Source organism: Oncorhynchus kisutch, linkage group LG19, assembly GCF_002021735.2.
Source record: "Oncorhynchus kisutch isolate 150728-3 linkage group LG19, Okis_V2, whole genome shotgun sequence".
Classification (NCBI taxonomy): Eukaryota; Metazoa; Chordata; class Actinopteri; order Salmoniformes; family Salmonidae; genus Oncorhynchus; species Oncorhynchus kisutch.
In genome coordinates, this window is record NC_034192.2 from 16,692,724 (window position 1) to 16,707,629 (window position 14,906).

Genomic DNA, 14,906 nt, shown 5'->3' on the forward strand with positions numbered 1-14,906 from the left:
CATCATTACGGGGAAGTCTGTGTCTGCCTGCACAGGTTTCTCTTTTTGATCAAAATCACATTGCAATGTTTAAAACACACAAACAACCCCCGTACATTATCTACACAGGCACACCCCTCCCACGTCCCCCCCCCCCCCACACACACACACACTCCTCCCCAACATCTACAGTATTTGTCCTATTCCTGTAACGTGGTGTGTTTTCAGGTAGGTTAAGGGATAAAGCCGTTTCAGGTTCACTCCGGTTAGAGGTTTCTGGTAAATAGCTGCTATTTGTTTTCCTGCAGCCATTCAGATACTGCTGCTGACAGGAGCTTACAGGGATCGGTTCTACCTGAGAGTTTGTCTTTGTCTGCTAGATTTTTCTAGATTGTGCATCTGTTGCTTCACTAATAGTGTTAGAGCTAAGGGATTTACTGTTCTGGATGGGACTAACCATCTCTCTGTTGTCGAACAACAGATACTCTATTTAAGGCATTCTGAGATGTCTGATACTGTGTATTCACATAGCATGTGATTCCTGTACCTGGTAAGGGCATTATAAAGGTTTGCCTATAGGCAAGTAATCTAATAGTGTATTTTGACATACATTTAAGTACATTGATGCAATTTACTCTGAACTGTATTGCACAACACACACGCCTGTGCGCACACACAGACACTAACACACACACACATACACACACAGGCCTGCTGTCCCTCCAGGCCTGTGATAATAGAGACATGCTGTTACTGGTGCCTGACTGTTTGAGCCTCAGGGCAGTAGACCCTGTCACAGACAGACATACTGGTCTGAGTCTGTCTCCATAGACTCTGTTACTGTTCAAATCAAATTAAAATCGACTTCTTTCATATCAGAAGCTTTACAAATACCCAGCCTAAAACCTCAAAGAGCAAGCAATGCAGAGGCAAAACTCCCTAGAAGGCAGGAACCTAGGAAGAAACCTAGAGAGGAACCAGGATCTGAGGGGTGGCCAGTCCTCTTCTGGCTCTACTGTTACAACATTAGTAACGAACGACACTTACTCACTGACTCACCCTCTGTTTTTCTGAAGTTAGAAGCCTAGCCGCGTGCGTGCGCGTGTGTCAGTGCTGTGGAATTCTGTCGTCAGTCACAGCCCTGAGCATCTCCTGTTAGATTGATGACCCTCTGCTCTGTAGACTGTGATCTAGCTCTGTCCCTCCCCTACCTACTGGGAGATTCCCAAGAACACTGCATTCTTCCTGGAACAAGGGATGGAGGGAGATAAAGAAAAGTAGAGAGAGATGGAGGGCGGGAGAGAGAGAGAGAGACCCACTCAGGGCTGTACACTGAGTGTACAAAACATTATGAACCCCTGCTCTTTCCTTGACACAGACTGACCAGGTGAAAGCGATGATCCCTTATTGATGTCCCCTGTTAAATCCACTTCAATCAGTGTGAACGAAGGGGGGGGGGACAGGTTAAAGAATTATGACAACATGGATTGTGCATGTGTGCCATTCAGAGAGTGAATGGGCAAGAGACAAAACTCTGTTAGGAAGGTGTTCTTCATGTTTTTGTACCCTCAGTGTAGTGTGGCCAGTTCTGTAGCATGGGACTGGGATCTTGGATTAGTGGTTCTCGGTGTGATTGAAATGGATGTCCCGGGTGACCTCTGACCTCGTCCCTCTGTGACTCCCTGTCTGCAGTTTGTGTGTACGGTGATCGCCATCCTGCTCCACTACTTCTACATGTGTACATTTGCTTGGATGTTTGTGGAGGGCCTCCACATCTACCGCATGCTGACGGAGGTCCGGAACATCAACCACGGTCACATGAGGTTCTACTACGCCATGGGCTGGGGCATACCTGCAATCATCACAGGTGAGGACACACACAATGTATGCACACACACAGACGCACATGCACTCACACACACTTAAACTCCGTCACCCCAATCCCAGGTAAACGAACCTAGTCACACCTCTGAGTGAGAGGCCGCCTTGTCTGCGCCTCGCCTGCCTCCCCTTGAGGAACCTTTGATCCCCGTGGGAAACTTGGGAGGGAAGAGAGAGAGCAGTAGGAAAAGCCCGATAATATGAGGGAGAGAGCGAGGAAGCGAGCAGAAGGGAGAGGGGGGGAGAGAGACTTCCTGAAGTCTCAGTCCAGTAGTAGTCTCCAGCGCTATATGTCCCCTCCTGTCCTGAAGACTCCCTCTAGGTGATTAGACCTGTGTCTGCTGATGCCAGTCGGCCCATAATGCTATCACCTTCCACCCTGGCACACTCACAAAGCCCGGGGAGAGAATAAGTCCCTAACCCAGCCCAGCCTCTGCTCTTCTCTCGTGGATAATACCAGCGTAGACCTGTTTACACCGTTGTGCACTGCAGTGAGGTGTTTTATGAAGCCTCTCTGTACATCTATGGATTTGAATGAAGAAAGAAAGCGCCGTTCCCCAGCATGCTTTGCTTGACCTGCAATATCGTTTGTGGATGAACCATGCTCAGGCTTGCTATTCTCTTCTCCCATCAGTAATAGCCCAATGTGTCTACTTCTAACAGGTGCCACTGGCTTATTTTTCTCTGCATTTGAGTGAAGAAAGAATTCCTGCACAGTGCAACTGTATTATTGTCCCAGTGCAGGTGATGTTCGTACTTCACAGTAGGCCTGTAGCTAACACAGTGTTGATGTGTTTCTCTGGTTCTCCCCTCCTCAGGTCTGGCAGTGGGTCTTGACCCTCAGGGCTATGGGAACCCAGACTTCTGCTGGCTCTCTGTCCACGACACCCTCATCTGGAGCTTCGCAGGGCCCATCTCTGTAGTCGTCCTGGTGAGTGCCTGAGATAAATGGTGCCTTTTTTTTTTTTTTTACCTCTAATGGCGATAGATTTTTTAAACTTACTGTGCATGTTTCTTTTCAATGTTACGTTCGTTCTTTCTTTCTCTGCTCGTTCTTCCCTTTTATTGTTGTCCTTCCTTTGCTCGCTCTCCCTCTCTAATTCCTTAGTGAATGAAATGCCTGTGTTAACGCGTGATTTGCAGTTCGAGGTCTTGAGTGTATCTGTTGTTGACTGGAAGTGAATTACCCTGTTGTCTGCCATGGTTCCAAGGCTTGTCTCGCTCCTCTCTCTCAGGTCAACATCGTCATCTTTGTACTGGCAGCCAAGGCATCCTGTGGACGCAGGCAGAGGTCCTTCCAGAAGTCTGGAGCCATGTGAGTGTTAATTACACGCGCAGGGCACCAACACACACATACTCACACGCCCACACACACACTTGAGGTGAAGGATATCAAAGGCCATTCTCTACATTCCATTGTTGAGCTACACCTATGTTACACGAACAGTCTATTAGTAGGATTTACGTGTGTGTCTGTGGACGCGCGACTGTGTGGGTGTGTATGAGTGTGTGCATGTGTGTTTTATGTTGTGTGTGTGTGTGTGTTATAATCTGAGTCTCTCCCCCTACCTCCCTCCCCCTACATAGTCCTGCTCTGAGGATGGCCTTCCTGCTCCTATTGCTCATCAGCGCCACCTGGCTGTTGGGCCTCATGGCCGTCAACAGTGACGTCATGACCTTCCACTACCTGTTCGCCATCTTCAGTTGTCTGCAGGTGAGGGGTCAGGGACAGGGCCTCAGGGTTAAAGGTCACGGGCCAGGCTGTACAGTCCACTGTCCTTCACTGCACTCGAGGCTAAAATTCTCAGCCTTACTGTACACCAGTGATCACCAGTTTTTACACAATCCATTCTCTTCTCTGGTATTAGGCCAGGGCCTGCATTCATAAAGCATCTCAGAGTAGGCATACTGATCTATGATCAGTTTTGCCTTTTAGATCATAATGAATAAGATTACATTGCTGGGGGGGAGGCTGATCCTAGATCAGCACTCCTACTCTGAGACAATATGTGAATGCAGGCCCTGGCCTAATATAAGTGAAGAGAATGGATTTTTGGTAAAGGCTTTCACTGACCCCCTCTCTCTCTGTCTCCTTATAGGGCATCTTCATCTTCTTCTTCCATGTGATCTTTAATAAAGAAGTGAGGAAGAATCTGAAGAATGTCTTTACCGGGAAGAAGGCTTCACCGGATGAGTCCAGCACTACCCGAGCATCTCTACTCACCGTGAGTGTACACACGGATAAACACACACATAAGAGATGAACAGATGTCTTTACTGTCTAGTACTGACTGGTTTCTTTCTCCTCCCCTCCCTCCCTCCCTCCCTCCCTCTAACCAACCCCCCCTTCCTCCATTCCTCCCTCCAGCGGTCTCTGAACTGTAACAACACGTACACTGAGGACGGTCCTCTGTACAGGTCAGCCATTGCGGAGTCCGCTGTTTCTCTGGAGAGTACCGTCAGGTCAGCCAAAAGCCACATCAGCTACCTCCCTTTACACACTCTGCCGCATGGCTATGGCAACTGTCTGTCCTGTCTCAGTCTGGATCTCTCTTTTTTTCTCTGTTACTCTTTTGATATCTGAGCCATCTCTCTCTGTCTCTGTCTCTGTCTGTCTCTCTCTCTCTCTCTCTCTCTCCCCCCTGTGGTTTCGTGACTGTTTTTCTACCTTGCTGAATACTATTTCACGCGCATGCAGGCAAAAAGAGACGACACACCTATGCGCACATACAAGCACACACACACATACACAGGTCAACTAGTGCTAAGCCCAGCAGGTGGGGAGTGTCTGGCTGGAGGAGGGAGGTATATACAGTACCTGGTAGAATATTTCAGACACACACAGCTGGCCTCTGGCAGTCAGCTAGGCTCCAGCCCCAGCAAGCCTAGCTCCTAGATCAGAAGGCTTCAGACAGGTTAGCTACAGTACAATATTGTTGTAGGCCCTCTGGCTAATGTCTCAATCTATAAGAGTTTGGAAAATGTATGAGTCTTGTTGCAGCGATGGGACAAGACTGTAACTACCAATTGAATATCACGAAATTGGGGAGGAAAAAGGGGTATAAAGTAGAATAAAAATGAATTTCGTCATCAGTTCTTCTGCAGCTCTACAGTAAGTTGAAAGGCTCCAACGTGATTCCACCTAGCTGTGTAACTAACCTGTGTTTGGCCTGCTCTCTGATGTAGGGGTGACTCTGGCCAGAAGCACAGTGTATCGTCAGGGACAGCTAACGCAGGACACACTGACCTGGACGGACCTCTGTTCCACAGGAACGGCACTAAAGGAGGAGACGGTAAGCCGTGATCTGATTCAAAACTCTGTTAAACTGTCCTTGTTAGAAGAGTTGATGGAGATGGTGTGTCGTCTTCACAGCAGAGAGCTGTGTGTCTGCATAATGTGTTCATGTGTTGCTCTTTCTCTCCCTTTTGTCTTTTGGTCTCTCTCGCTCTCAGACTCGGACTCGGACAGTGAGTTGTCTGTAGACGAACACAGCTCGTCCTATGCCTCGTCTCACTCTTCGGACAGCGAAGATGATGACATGGACATCAAGCCCAAGTGGAACAACGAGAGACCGCCTCTACACAGCACACCTAAAGGGTCCAGCATCAAAGGTAGCCATCCATTTCTCATCCAAAACACACCTCACCCTATCCGGGAACCTATCAGTTACCCGGAACGTCCATGGTCTCACTGCTCAGAAAGCACTGCAGTTTCTCTCATTTAGCTTTTTATTCATTCTTAATGACTCACTGCTAAGATGACATAAGTATTAGAATTAGAGCTGGATTATAGTTCATTATACCATGTTATCAGCAGTGTTATCAACATTATTTATTATTGTACTGTGGTATGGCAGTACTACCTACAACCAAACTACTGATTGGCTCATGTTTCTTCTTCCTCTGACCCCAGTGGAAGCAGTGTCCAATCATGTGAGGCCTCACTGGCCCAAGGAGGCGATGACAGTCAGTGACAGCGAGGATCCTGGGGGTGCAGAACGTCTGAGGGTGGAGACCAAGGTGAACGTGGAGCTGCACCAGGAAAACAAACACAACCACGTAGGAGAGAGAGGAGAGACACCCCAGGACAGGGAGACCCCCACTAGGGAGAATGGACCTCTCAGTCTACCCTCCAATGGGCCTCCCAGCCTGGGCACCCACCAGCCTGAACCCAAGAAGGGTGAGAGATGTAGACATTCCATCTTTTATTTGTTTCTTTTTATTGTTGGTGGGTTGGTTTGTGTGTTTGTTCATTTGTTCATTCACTCACTTGTTTGTTCATTCACTCATTCATCCAAGCATACACTACATTGGCCCTGTAACTGAGTCTTTATGGATTTGTGAAAGCTTTCTTATTACACCTAAAACAAATGTAAAAAGATTCTGTATTTTTCTCATCTCAGGCATCCTGAAGAACAAGATCACGTACCCTCCTCCCTTGACCGACAAGAACATGAAGAACCGACTGCGAGAGAAGCTGAGTGACTACAACCCTCCATCCAAGACCCCCTCCGTGGCCTCCAACGATGGGGTGCACCCTGTATCTGTGGGCAACAGCGCAATCATCAAGCCGCCGCTTGCCCCACGGCCACAATTACCACAGAATGGGGGCGTGGCTATGAGCATGAAGGCGATGACGACCAACGGAGGCCACGAATCAGACTCGGAGTGAGTGGGTAGTTGTGTGATGATGATGTCATAGTGTAATTCTTGTGTGTGGTGTTTTTCAATGGAACAGAGAATATAGTGTCACTCAGCGTAAAGTGATGAATGATTCCTTTTTGCCTAAATAGTGAAGGATGAAGATTAGTTTATTATGTCAGACTGCTTCTGAATGGTATTTCATTATCGACACTTTAATGACATGTATCTGCTGACCTGCATGTATTAGGTGAAGTTTTTACATGAGGACATATTTCACTGTTGTATGAATGAAAGTTCCCATCCCACATGAATGCTGCACGTGGTTGTACACTGTCTAGTGGTGTTAGCCTGCATCCCTACCTGCACACATCTAACCCAGCATGTCTCCCCTCCCCTCCCTCTATCCTTCCCTCCCCTCCCTCTATCCTTCCCTCCATCCTTCCCTCTATCCTCCCCTCCCTCTATCCTTCCCTTCCCTCCCCTCCCTCTATCCTTCCCTTCCCTCTCTCTATCCTTCCCTCTATCCTTCCCTCCATCCTTCCCTCCATCCTTCCCTCCCTCTATCCTCCCCTCCCTCTTTCCCTCCCTCTATCCTCCCGTCCCTCTATCCTCCCCTCCCTCTATCCTCCCCTCCCTCTATCCTCCCCTCCCTCTATCCTCCCCTCTATCCTTCCCTCTATCCTTCCCTCTATCCTCCCCTCTATCCTTCCCTCTATCCTTCCCTCCATCATCCCCTCCCTCCATCCTTCCCTCTATCCTCCCCTCTATCCTCCCCTCCATCCTTTCCTCTATCCTCCCCTCCCTCTATCCCCCCCTCCCTCTATCCTTCCCTCTATCCTTCCCTCTATCCTCCCCTCTATCCTTCCCTCTATCCTCCCCTCCATCCTCCCCTCCCTCCATCCTCCCCTCCCTCCATCCTCCCCTCCCTCCATCCTCCCCTCTATCCTCCCCTCCCTCTATCCTTCCCTCTATCCTTCCCTCTATCCTTCCCTCCCCTCCCTCTATCCTTCCCCCCCTCCCCTCCCTCTATCCTTCCCCCCTCCCCTCCCTCTATCCTTCCCCCCCTCCCCTCTCTCTATCCTTCCCTCCCTCCCCTCTCTCTATCCTCCCCTCCATCCTCCCCTCCCTCTATCCTTCCCTCCCCTCCCTCTATCCTTCCCTCCATCCTTCCCTCTATCCTTCCCTCCCCTCCCTCTATCCTTCCCCCCCTCCCCTCTCTCTATCCTTCCCCCCCTCCCCTCTCTCTATCCTTCCCTCCCTCCCCTCTCTCTATCCTTCCCTCCCTCCCCTCTCTCTATCCTTCCCTCCCTCTATCCTCCCCTCCCTCTATCCTCCCCTCCCTCTATCCTTCCCTCCCTCTATCCTTCCCTCTACCCTCCCCTCCCTCTATCCTTCCCTCCCTTCCCTCTATCCTTCCCTCCCTTCCCTCTATCCTTCCCTCCCTTCCCTCTATCCTTCCCTCCCTTCCCTCTATCCTTCCCTCCCTTCCCTCTATCATTCTCTCCCTTCCCTCTATCATTCTCTCCCTCCCTTCTATCATTCTCTCCCTATCCTACCCTCTATCCTTCCCTCCATCCTTCCCTCCATCCTCCCCTCCCTCTATCCTCCCCTCCCTCTATCCTCCCCTCTATCCTCCCCTCTATCCTCCCCTCTATCCTTCCCTCCATCCTCCCTTCCCTCTATCCTCCCCTCCATCCTTCCCTCCATCCTCCCCTCCCTCTATCCTTCCCTCCCCTCCCTCTATACTTCCCTCCACCCTTCCCTCCATCCTCCCTTCCCTCTATCCTCCCCTCTATCCTCCCCTCCATCCTTCCCTCCATCCTCCCCTCCCTCTATCCTTCCCTCCCCTCCCTCTATACTTCCCTCCATCCTTCCCTCCCCTCTCTCTATCCTTCCCCCCTCCCCTCTCTCTATCCTTCCCTCCCTCCCCTCTCTCTATCCTTCCCTCCCTCCCCTCTCTCTATCCTTCCCTCCCTTCCCTCTATCCTTCCCTCCCTCTATCCTTCCCCCCCTCCCCTCCCCTCTCTCTATCCTTCCCTCCCTCCCTTCCCTCTATCCTTCCCCCCCTCCCCTCTCTCTATCCTTCCCTCCCTCCCCTCTCTATCCTTCCCTCCCTCCCCTCTCTATCCTTCCCTCCCTCCCCTCTCTATCCTTCCCTCCCTCCCCTCTCTCTATCCTTCCCTCCCTCCCTCCCCTCTCTCTATCCTTCCCTCCCTCCCCTCCCTCCCCTCTCTCTATCCTTCCCTCCCTTCCCTCTCTCCCCTCTCTCTATCCTTCCCTCCCTTCCCTCTCTCTATCCTTCCCTCCCTTCCCTCTCTCTATCCTTCCCTCCCTTCCCTCTCTCTATCCTTCCCTCCCTTCCCTCTCTCTATCCTTCCCTCCCCTCTCTCTATCCTTCCCTCCCTTCCCTCTATCCTTCCCTCCCTTCCCTCTATCCTTCCCTCCCTTCCCTCTATCCTTCCCTCCCTTCCCTCTATCCTCCCCTCTCTCTATCCTTCCCTCCCTCCCCCTCTCTCTATCCTTCCCTCCCTCCCCTCTCTCTATCCTTCCCTCCCTCCCCTCTCTCTATCCTTCCCTCCCTCCCCTCTCTCTATCCTTCCCTCCCTCCCCTCTCTCTATCCTTCCCTCCCCTCCCTCCCCTCTCTCTATCCTTCCCTCCCCTCTCTCTATCCTTCCCTCCCTTCCCTCTATCCTTCCCTCCCTTCCCTCTATCCTTCCCTCCCTTCCCTCTATCCTTCCCTCCCTCTATCCTTCCCTCCCTCTATCCTTCCCTCCCTCTATCCTTCCCTCTCTCTATCCTTCCCTCCCTCCCCTCTCTCTATCCTTCCCTCCCTCCCCTCTCTCTATCCTTCCCTCCCTTCCCTCTCTCTATCCTTCCCTCCCTTCCCTCTCTCTATCCTTCCCTCCCTTCCCTCTATCCTTCCCTCCCTTCCCTCTATCCTTCCTTCCCTCCCTCTATCCTCCCCTCCCTCTATCCTCCCCTCCCTCTATCCTCCCCTCCCTCCCCTCTATCCATCCCTCCCTTCCCTCTATCCATCCCTCCCTTCCCTCTATCCATCCCTCCCTTCCCTCTATCCTTCCCTCCCTTCCTTCTCTCCCTTCCCTCCCTTCCTTCTCTCCCTTCCCTCTATCATTCTCTCCCTTCCCTCTATCATTCTCTCCCTCCCCTCTATCATTCTCTCCCTCCCCTCCCTCTATCCTTCCCTCCCTCCCCTCCCTCTATCCTTCCCTCCCTCCCCTCTATCCTTCCCTCCATCCCTTTCTCTCTCTCCCCGGAACAGCGGCAGTAATGAAACTTCAATCTGACCCAGCAGGAAAACCAGAGTCTCTCTGCCCTTATGAGAGGAAAAAAGATGACCTCTCTCTGGAGTAGAGGAGAGTAAAGGAACAAGACAAGAAAGGACAATGAAAAGGAAAAGAGGAGAAAACAAGAGAGTAAAGGAGAAAAGAGAGGTGGGAAAAGGATAGGCATAAAGAAAAAGAGAGAAGGCTTCATGCCTATGTGCAATGGAGAAGTGACCTCTCACCCTTGACCTCTCACCTTCATCTCCTAAGGAGAGCAGTATTCCTTCAGAGCCACACCTGCCGAACTGAACTAAAGACAAGGGAATGTATGTGTCAGACTAAACCAAGTAAAGGAGGAGGTCCTACCTACAGGACTAATGGAACCTCCTGTGCCAAACCACTAAAGAGGAGGTGAAGAAAGAGTCCATCCCCCAGAATGAGTGGCTCGCATTGGTTGGACAGAGACTTGAGAGCCTCAGGGCTGATACAGATATATGACCACTGTGTGCTGGTACAGTCAGTTGTAGTCCAGAGAAAGACTTCTAAGACTACAAGTCCCATAGAGGCCTACAGGAAGTTCAGGAGAAACTCAGAGACGTACCATATGCCCTGTTCCTCCAAGCTACTCATAGAAAGAGGAATATAGCCTTTCACCCAGTGTGTTTAGAGTGTAATTAATATGTAGATATTTCAACAACAAAAAATCTATATTTTGTATTTGAACTGTGTCATCATCGATGAGAGACAAAAATACATGTTTGTAAATTGAAAAGAAAATGCTTTTGTAAAAACAACAATTCTAGAATCCCTTTCTGATCGTGGAGAAATCCCACCCTGTAATAGGACATGTTCTTTTGTGGCTCAGACTAGCAAACCTGTGCCTTATCACTGTGCAAACCATACCTATCCCAATGCCAACCCAATGCCCCCCCCCCCCCCCCCAAAAAAAAGATTTATTTTTGTAGTATTTAAAGAAAACATTTGAACACAGGTCAGCAGCACACACCCATTATTCTGCTTACCAAAGTAGGTAAAGAACCACTGCAGTACATATATGGTATGGAGTCTCTAATGTCAAGCTAACCACTACATAAGTAATACCTTTACAGCACTTCCTATCATGTGATCGGCACTGTACAAAATGTCTTTTTTTTTTGTATGATCAAAGACACTGGAATTGTTTTGTAACATATGTATATTTATTTTTATGGTTTCAAGACACTGGGGGAAAAAAACGATGATTGTTAACTGTAAAATTAAAGAAGACATGTTTAATTTTTTTTTAAGCAGTCTGAATTCCGACCTCAGACACGTTACAAAAAAAATTCAAGAAATACCCTTGAGGGAGATAAAACAGTGAAATGAGGATAACTGTGAACGAGGTAACAGAGGAAAGAAAATATTTTTTTCCTTAAAAAGGTAGTGTAGCGATGCCTTCAATGACTCCCTGTATATCATTACACTGTCCATGGAATGTATTGTCTCTCTCCTTGATACTGTCCTGTGCTGTGCCAGGCACAACTGGGAGTGTATGTCTGGCTGGCTGAAGTGTATGTCTGGCTGGCTGATGGACTGTCTGCTGTGGGGTCCAAAGTCCAGACAGTGACTGAGGTCCAGGGCTAATCCTTTATGAAACAATGGTGCTTACCGGTCCTGCTGTGTGTGACCCTTCCAGGGTACCGTACTTTCTCTCACTCACTCACACACACTGTGTTATCCACTTGACAGGGGGCAAAGTCAGTGTGTAATAGAAGAGACATTTCTGAAGTGCGTTGAGTTTTTCCTGACACCCTGATAAAGAGTTTAGGTATTTTATCACACTTTCTTAGTCGTTCTCTGACAAATGGCTCAAAGTTTATGGAGTAGGTGACCTGAGGTTTAAGCAATGAGTATTGATGATGACAAGGAGGAGGAGCAGGAATGTGTCCTGATTGAGACCAGACCCTGTATTCACAAAGCGTCTTAGGATAGCTGATCTTGGATCAGTTTTGTATTTTATATCATAATGGGTTATATGGATTTTATTTGACCAGGTAAGTTAACTGAGAACACTTTCTCATTTACCAATGACCTGGGGAATAGTTACAGGGGAGTGGAGATTAATTAGGAGAAGCTGGGGATGATTATGTGGCCATGATGGTATGAGGGCCAGATTGGGAATTTAGCCAGGACACCGGGGTTAACACCCTTACTCTTACGATAAATGCCATGGGATCTTTATTTTTAGTGACCACAGAGAGACAGGACACCTGTTTAACGTCCCATCCGAAAGGTGCAACCCTACACATGGAAATATCCCCAATCACTGAACTGGGGCATTATAAAAAATATTACCAGAGGAAAGAGTGCCTCCTGCTGGCCATCCAACAGCATCTGGTCTCCCATCCAGGGACCGACCAGGACCAACCCTGCTTAGCTTCAGAGGACGGGGAGAACCTGAGCCTAGATCAGCACTCCTGCTCTGAGACACCTTGTGAAAACGGGCCCTGACCCAGAAAGAAAAAAAACTGGTTCCTAGTTATATAGACTTTAACTATGACACAGAGTTGTTCCTTACCAGGTGAGGAGGTCAGGGGAAACCCCTGGCCCTGACCTAAATGGTGTCACTCACAGCACCCTTTAAAGGGGCATTTACAGTTGCTAAATACACCTGTGAGTTAATGATATGTACGCGTTGATTCTTGAAGAATATAACTTTTAAATGCCTCATGAGCTTAGTTCAACTGTCACACTCCATGAGAACCCAAAATATAAGCTTGTTTTTCTCCAATGTTTATAAACATTGTACATTTGAACAAACACTGACTGTAAAGCCTCATCCCATGGTTAAAACTATCATTTCGATACCATAGATGGTCAGTCTTTGCATCCGTAGCTCTGTATATGTATTTGAGTGGTTACATTTTTACCGAAACAGGCTGGGAAACCATTTGTTGTTGTTTCAATTGCTGATTGCCACTTTAAAGTAAAGCCACGCGTTTTATTAAACATTTGACATCACACATTCTGCTACTTTACAACCCACCTAAAAAGCAGGAGGAATTATCCACATCTCAGACCTGAATTCCAAGGCAAGCGCCTCGCCAGTTCTTCCATGGCCTGCATCTCTGTGAATTCAATTGACATCTATAAAATGCAATCGTGTTCCTTGTCCGTAGCTTATGCCCGCCCATACCATAACCCAACATCCATCATGGGACACTGTTCACAACATTGACATTTTAGAGTGACATTATTGTTCCCAGCACAAGGTGCACCTGTGTGTAATGATCATGCTGTTTAATCAGCTTCTTGATATGCCACACCTGTCAGGTGGATGAAATATCTTGGCAAAGGAGAAAATACTCATTAACATGGATGTAAACAAATTTGTGCTCAAAAGAAATACACTTTTTGTGCGCACGGAAGGTACTATTTAGTAAAAAATTATACAGTAAGCAACTAATATCAACATACTACTCATCCATTTGAGAAGGCGTAATTAGTCACTTTCCTCTGCTCAGACATTGCGTGCCTAAACCAATGGTTGCATGCCACATCATCGACTGACAAGATTGCTATAACATATGTGGTCAACTTTAACGTAAAATACTTATCCAGGCGTAGTAATACTTGGTTTGCGTCTTCAACGCTAGGGCAGAAGAACGGGCCCATCGAATGCCCAAATCTCGCTTGTTCCCCTTATTCGTACATTATTCGGATTATCAGCTGTTGTCAAACACACACAATGGGTGTGAAAAACTTTTCTTCCTCACCAGTGTGAGGTGAATTCTACTAGATGAAAAGACGACGTCAAAGATGATCTGTAATATTGACAAAATAACAGATGTGTGGACTGGAGTCGCATGACTTGGACTCGAGTCAGACTCGAGTTGCAAATATGATGATTTTAGACTCGACTTGACAAAATCAAAAAGACTTGCAACTCAACTTTGACTTTAACACCAATGGGCCTTTTGACTTGAATGGACTTGATACCCTCTCCAAGCCCAAATATGAAAAATGATGCTATTTAAAAAAGTGTGCGGCGCATCAACTCTTCATTTAACAGATTACAGTTTGAATCAGACAGCAGCCATTGAAATTGTGCCAGCAGAGAAAAAAAATGCGCGTGGCAGTGAAGAGGACTACAGTGTTGCCAACTTAGCGACTTTGTCGCTATATTTAGTGAGTATTCAGACCCCTCTAGCGACACATTTTCAAAAAAGAGCCTAGCGACAAATCTAGCAAATTTTTCTGGTGTTATTAGAGACTGACGCGAAAGCACGTATCGTTCTTACTCTTCTCAATGAGCAGCGGGTGCTGTCCCAAAGCACTCACAGGCAGCCCAGTCCTCGAGCAGCAGTCCCTCCCAGCTGCAGTCAGAGCAGGAGATGTTCACCCCCTCCTCGTTCAGACTGCAAATGAATGGCGCATGCGGGGAAGCCGCCTCTGGCAGATCCCGCCCTGGCTTACATTTTTTTTAAACAATTAACCTGAATCAGGGCCAGACTAGGTTATCATAATTTAGTTTTTTCTATTGTCTCTTTTTGGTCCATTTAGATTGTATACAAAAAAAAATAATGGTTGAAAATGTTCATGTTTTACTGTGACTTGTGGTAGGCTCCTAAGTGGACCATAAGGGTAAAAACCAAACCAAATTAAGAAAACTAAACTAAAAAAAATGTAATAAAAAGAATAAAAAATAAGTAACTTCGCCCCCAAAAAAGTTACTCTCTGTTTTGGGTCACTTTTGCTGGTCTCAAGCCCCCAATCAAGGAGGGCTGGAATTGTGACATTAAAAAAAAACTATAATTGACAGAAGAAAGTTCATTTGTTGTTCTAAACATATTTAGGGTGTTTTTTACTCCCTTTTTGTCTTTCCCACGACGTTACTCCTCTCTCCTACAGCATCCATCACAATTACATGCAAATGGCCAATTATGCAAATTAGGTGATGGCATCATTTTGCGACTTTTTGGACAGCCAATAGCTACTTTCCTTACTGAGGAGTTGGCAACAACTGGTAGCTGCTGTTCCTAAAATCATTGACATACGTTAGCCTACTGTAACCCCACACAGGGGTGTGTTAAGGTTGGGCGATTGTGTACACGCCTACATCACCCGATTCCGCCCCG

General features: G+C 47.9%; 1 protein-coding gene across 1 annotated transcript in view; it reads left to right on the forward strand.

Annotated features, from left to right (window-relative positions):
* Positions 1-11,069, forward strand: part of celsr1a (cadherin EGF LAG seven-pass G-type receptor 1a) — a 126,995-nt gene extending 115,926 nt beyond the window's left edge. Inside the window, 11 exon segments of the mRNA XM_031797701.1 lie at positions 1,672-1,846; positions 2,679-2,791; positions 3,096-3,175; positions 3,448-3,574; positions 3,960-4,085; positions 4,229-4,323; positions 5,047-5,153; positions 5,314-5,472; positions 5,774-6,040; positions 6,264-6,528; positions 9,786-11,069. Coding sequence (XP_031653561.1) covers positions 1,672-1,846; positions 2,679-2,791; positions 3,096-3,175; positions 3,448-3,574; positions 3,960-4,085; positions 4,229-4,323; positions 5,047-5,153; positions 5,314-5,472; positions 5,774-6,040; positions 6,264-6,528; positions 9,786-9,810 — 1,539 coding nt within the window. The 3' untranslated portion in view covers positions 9,811-11,069.
* Positions 11,070-14,906: the final 3,837 nt, after the last annotated feature.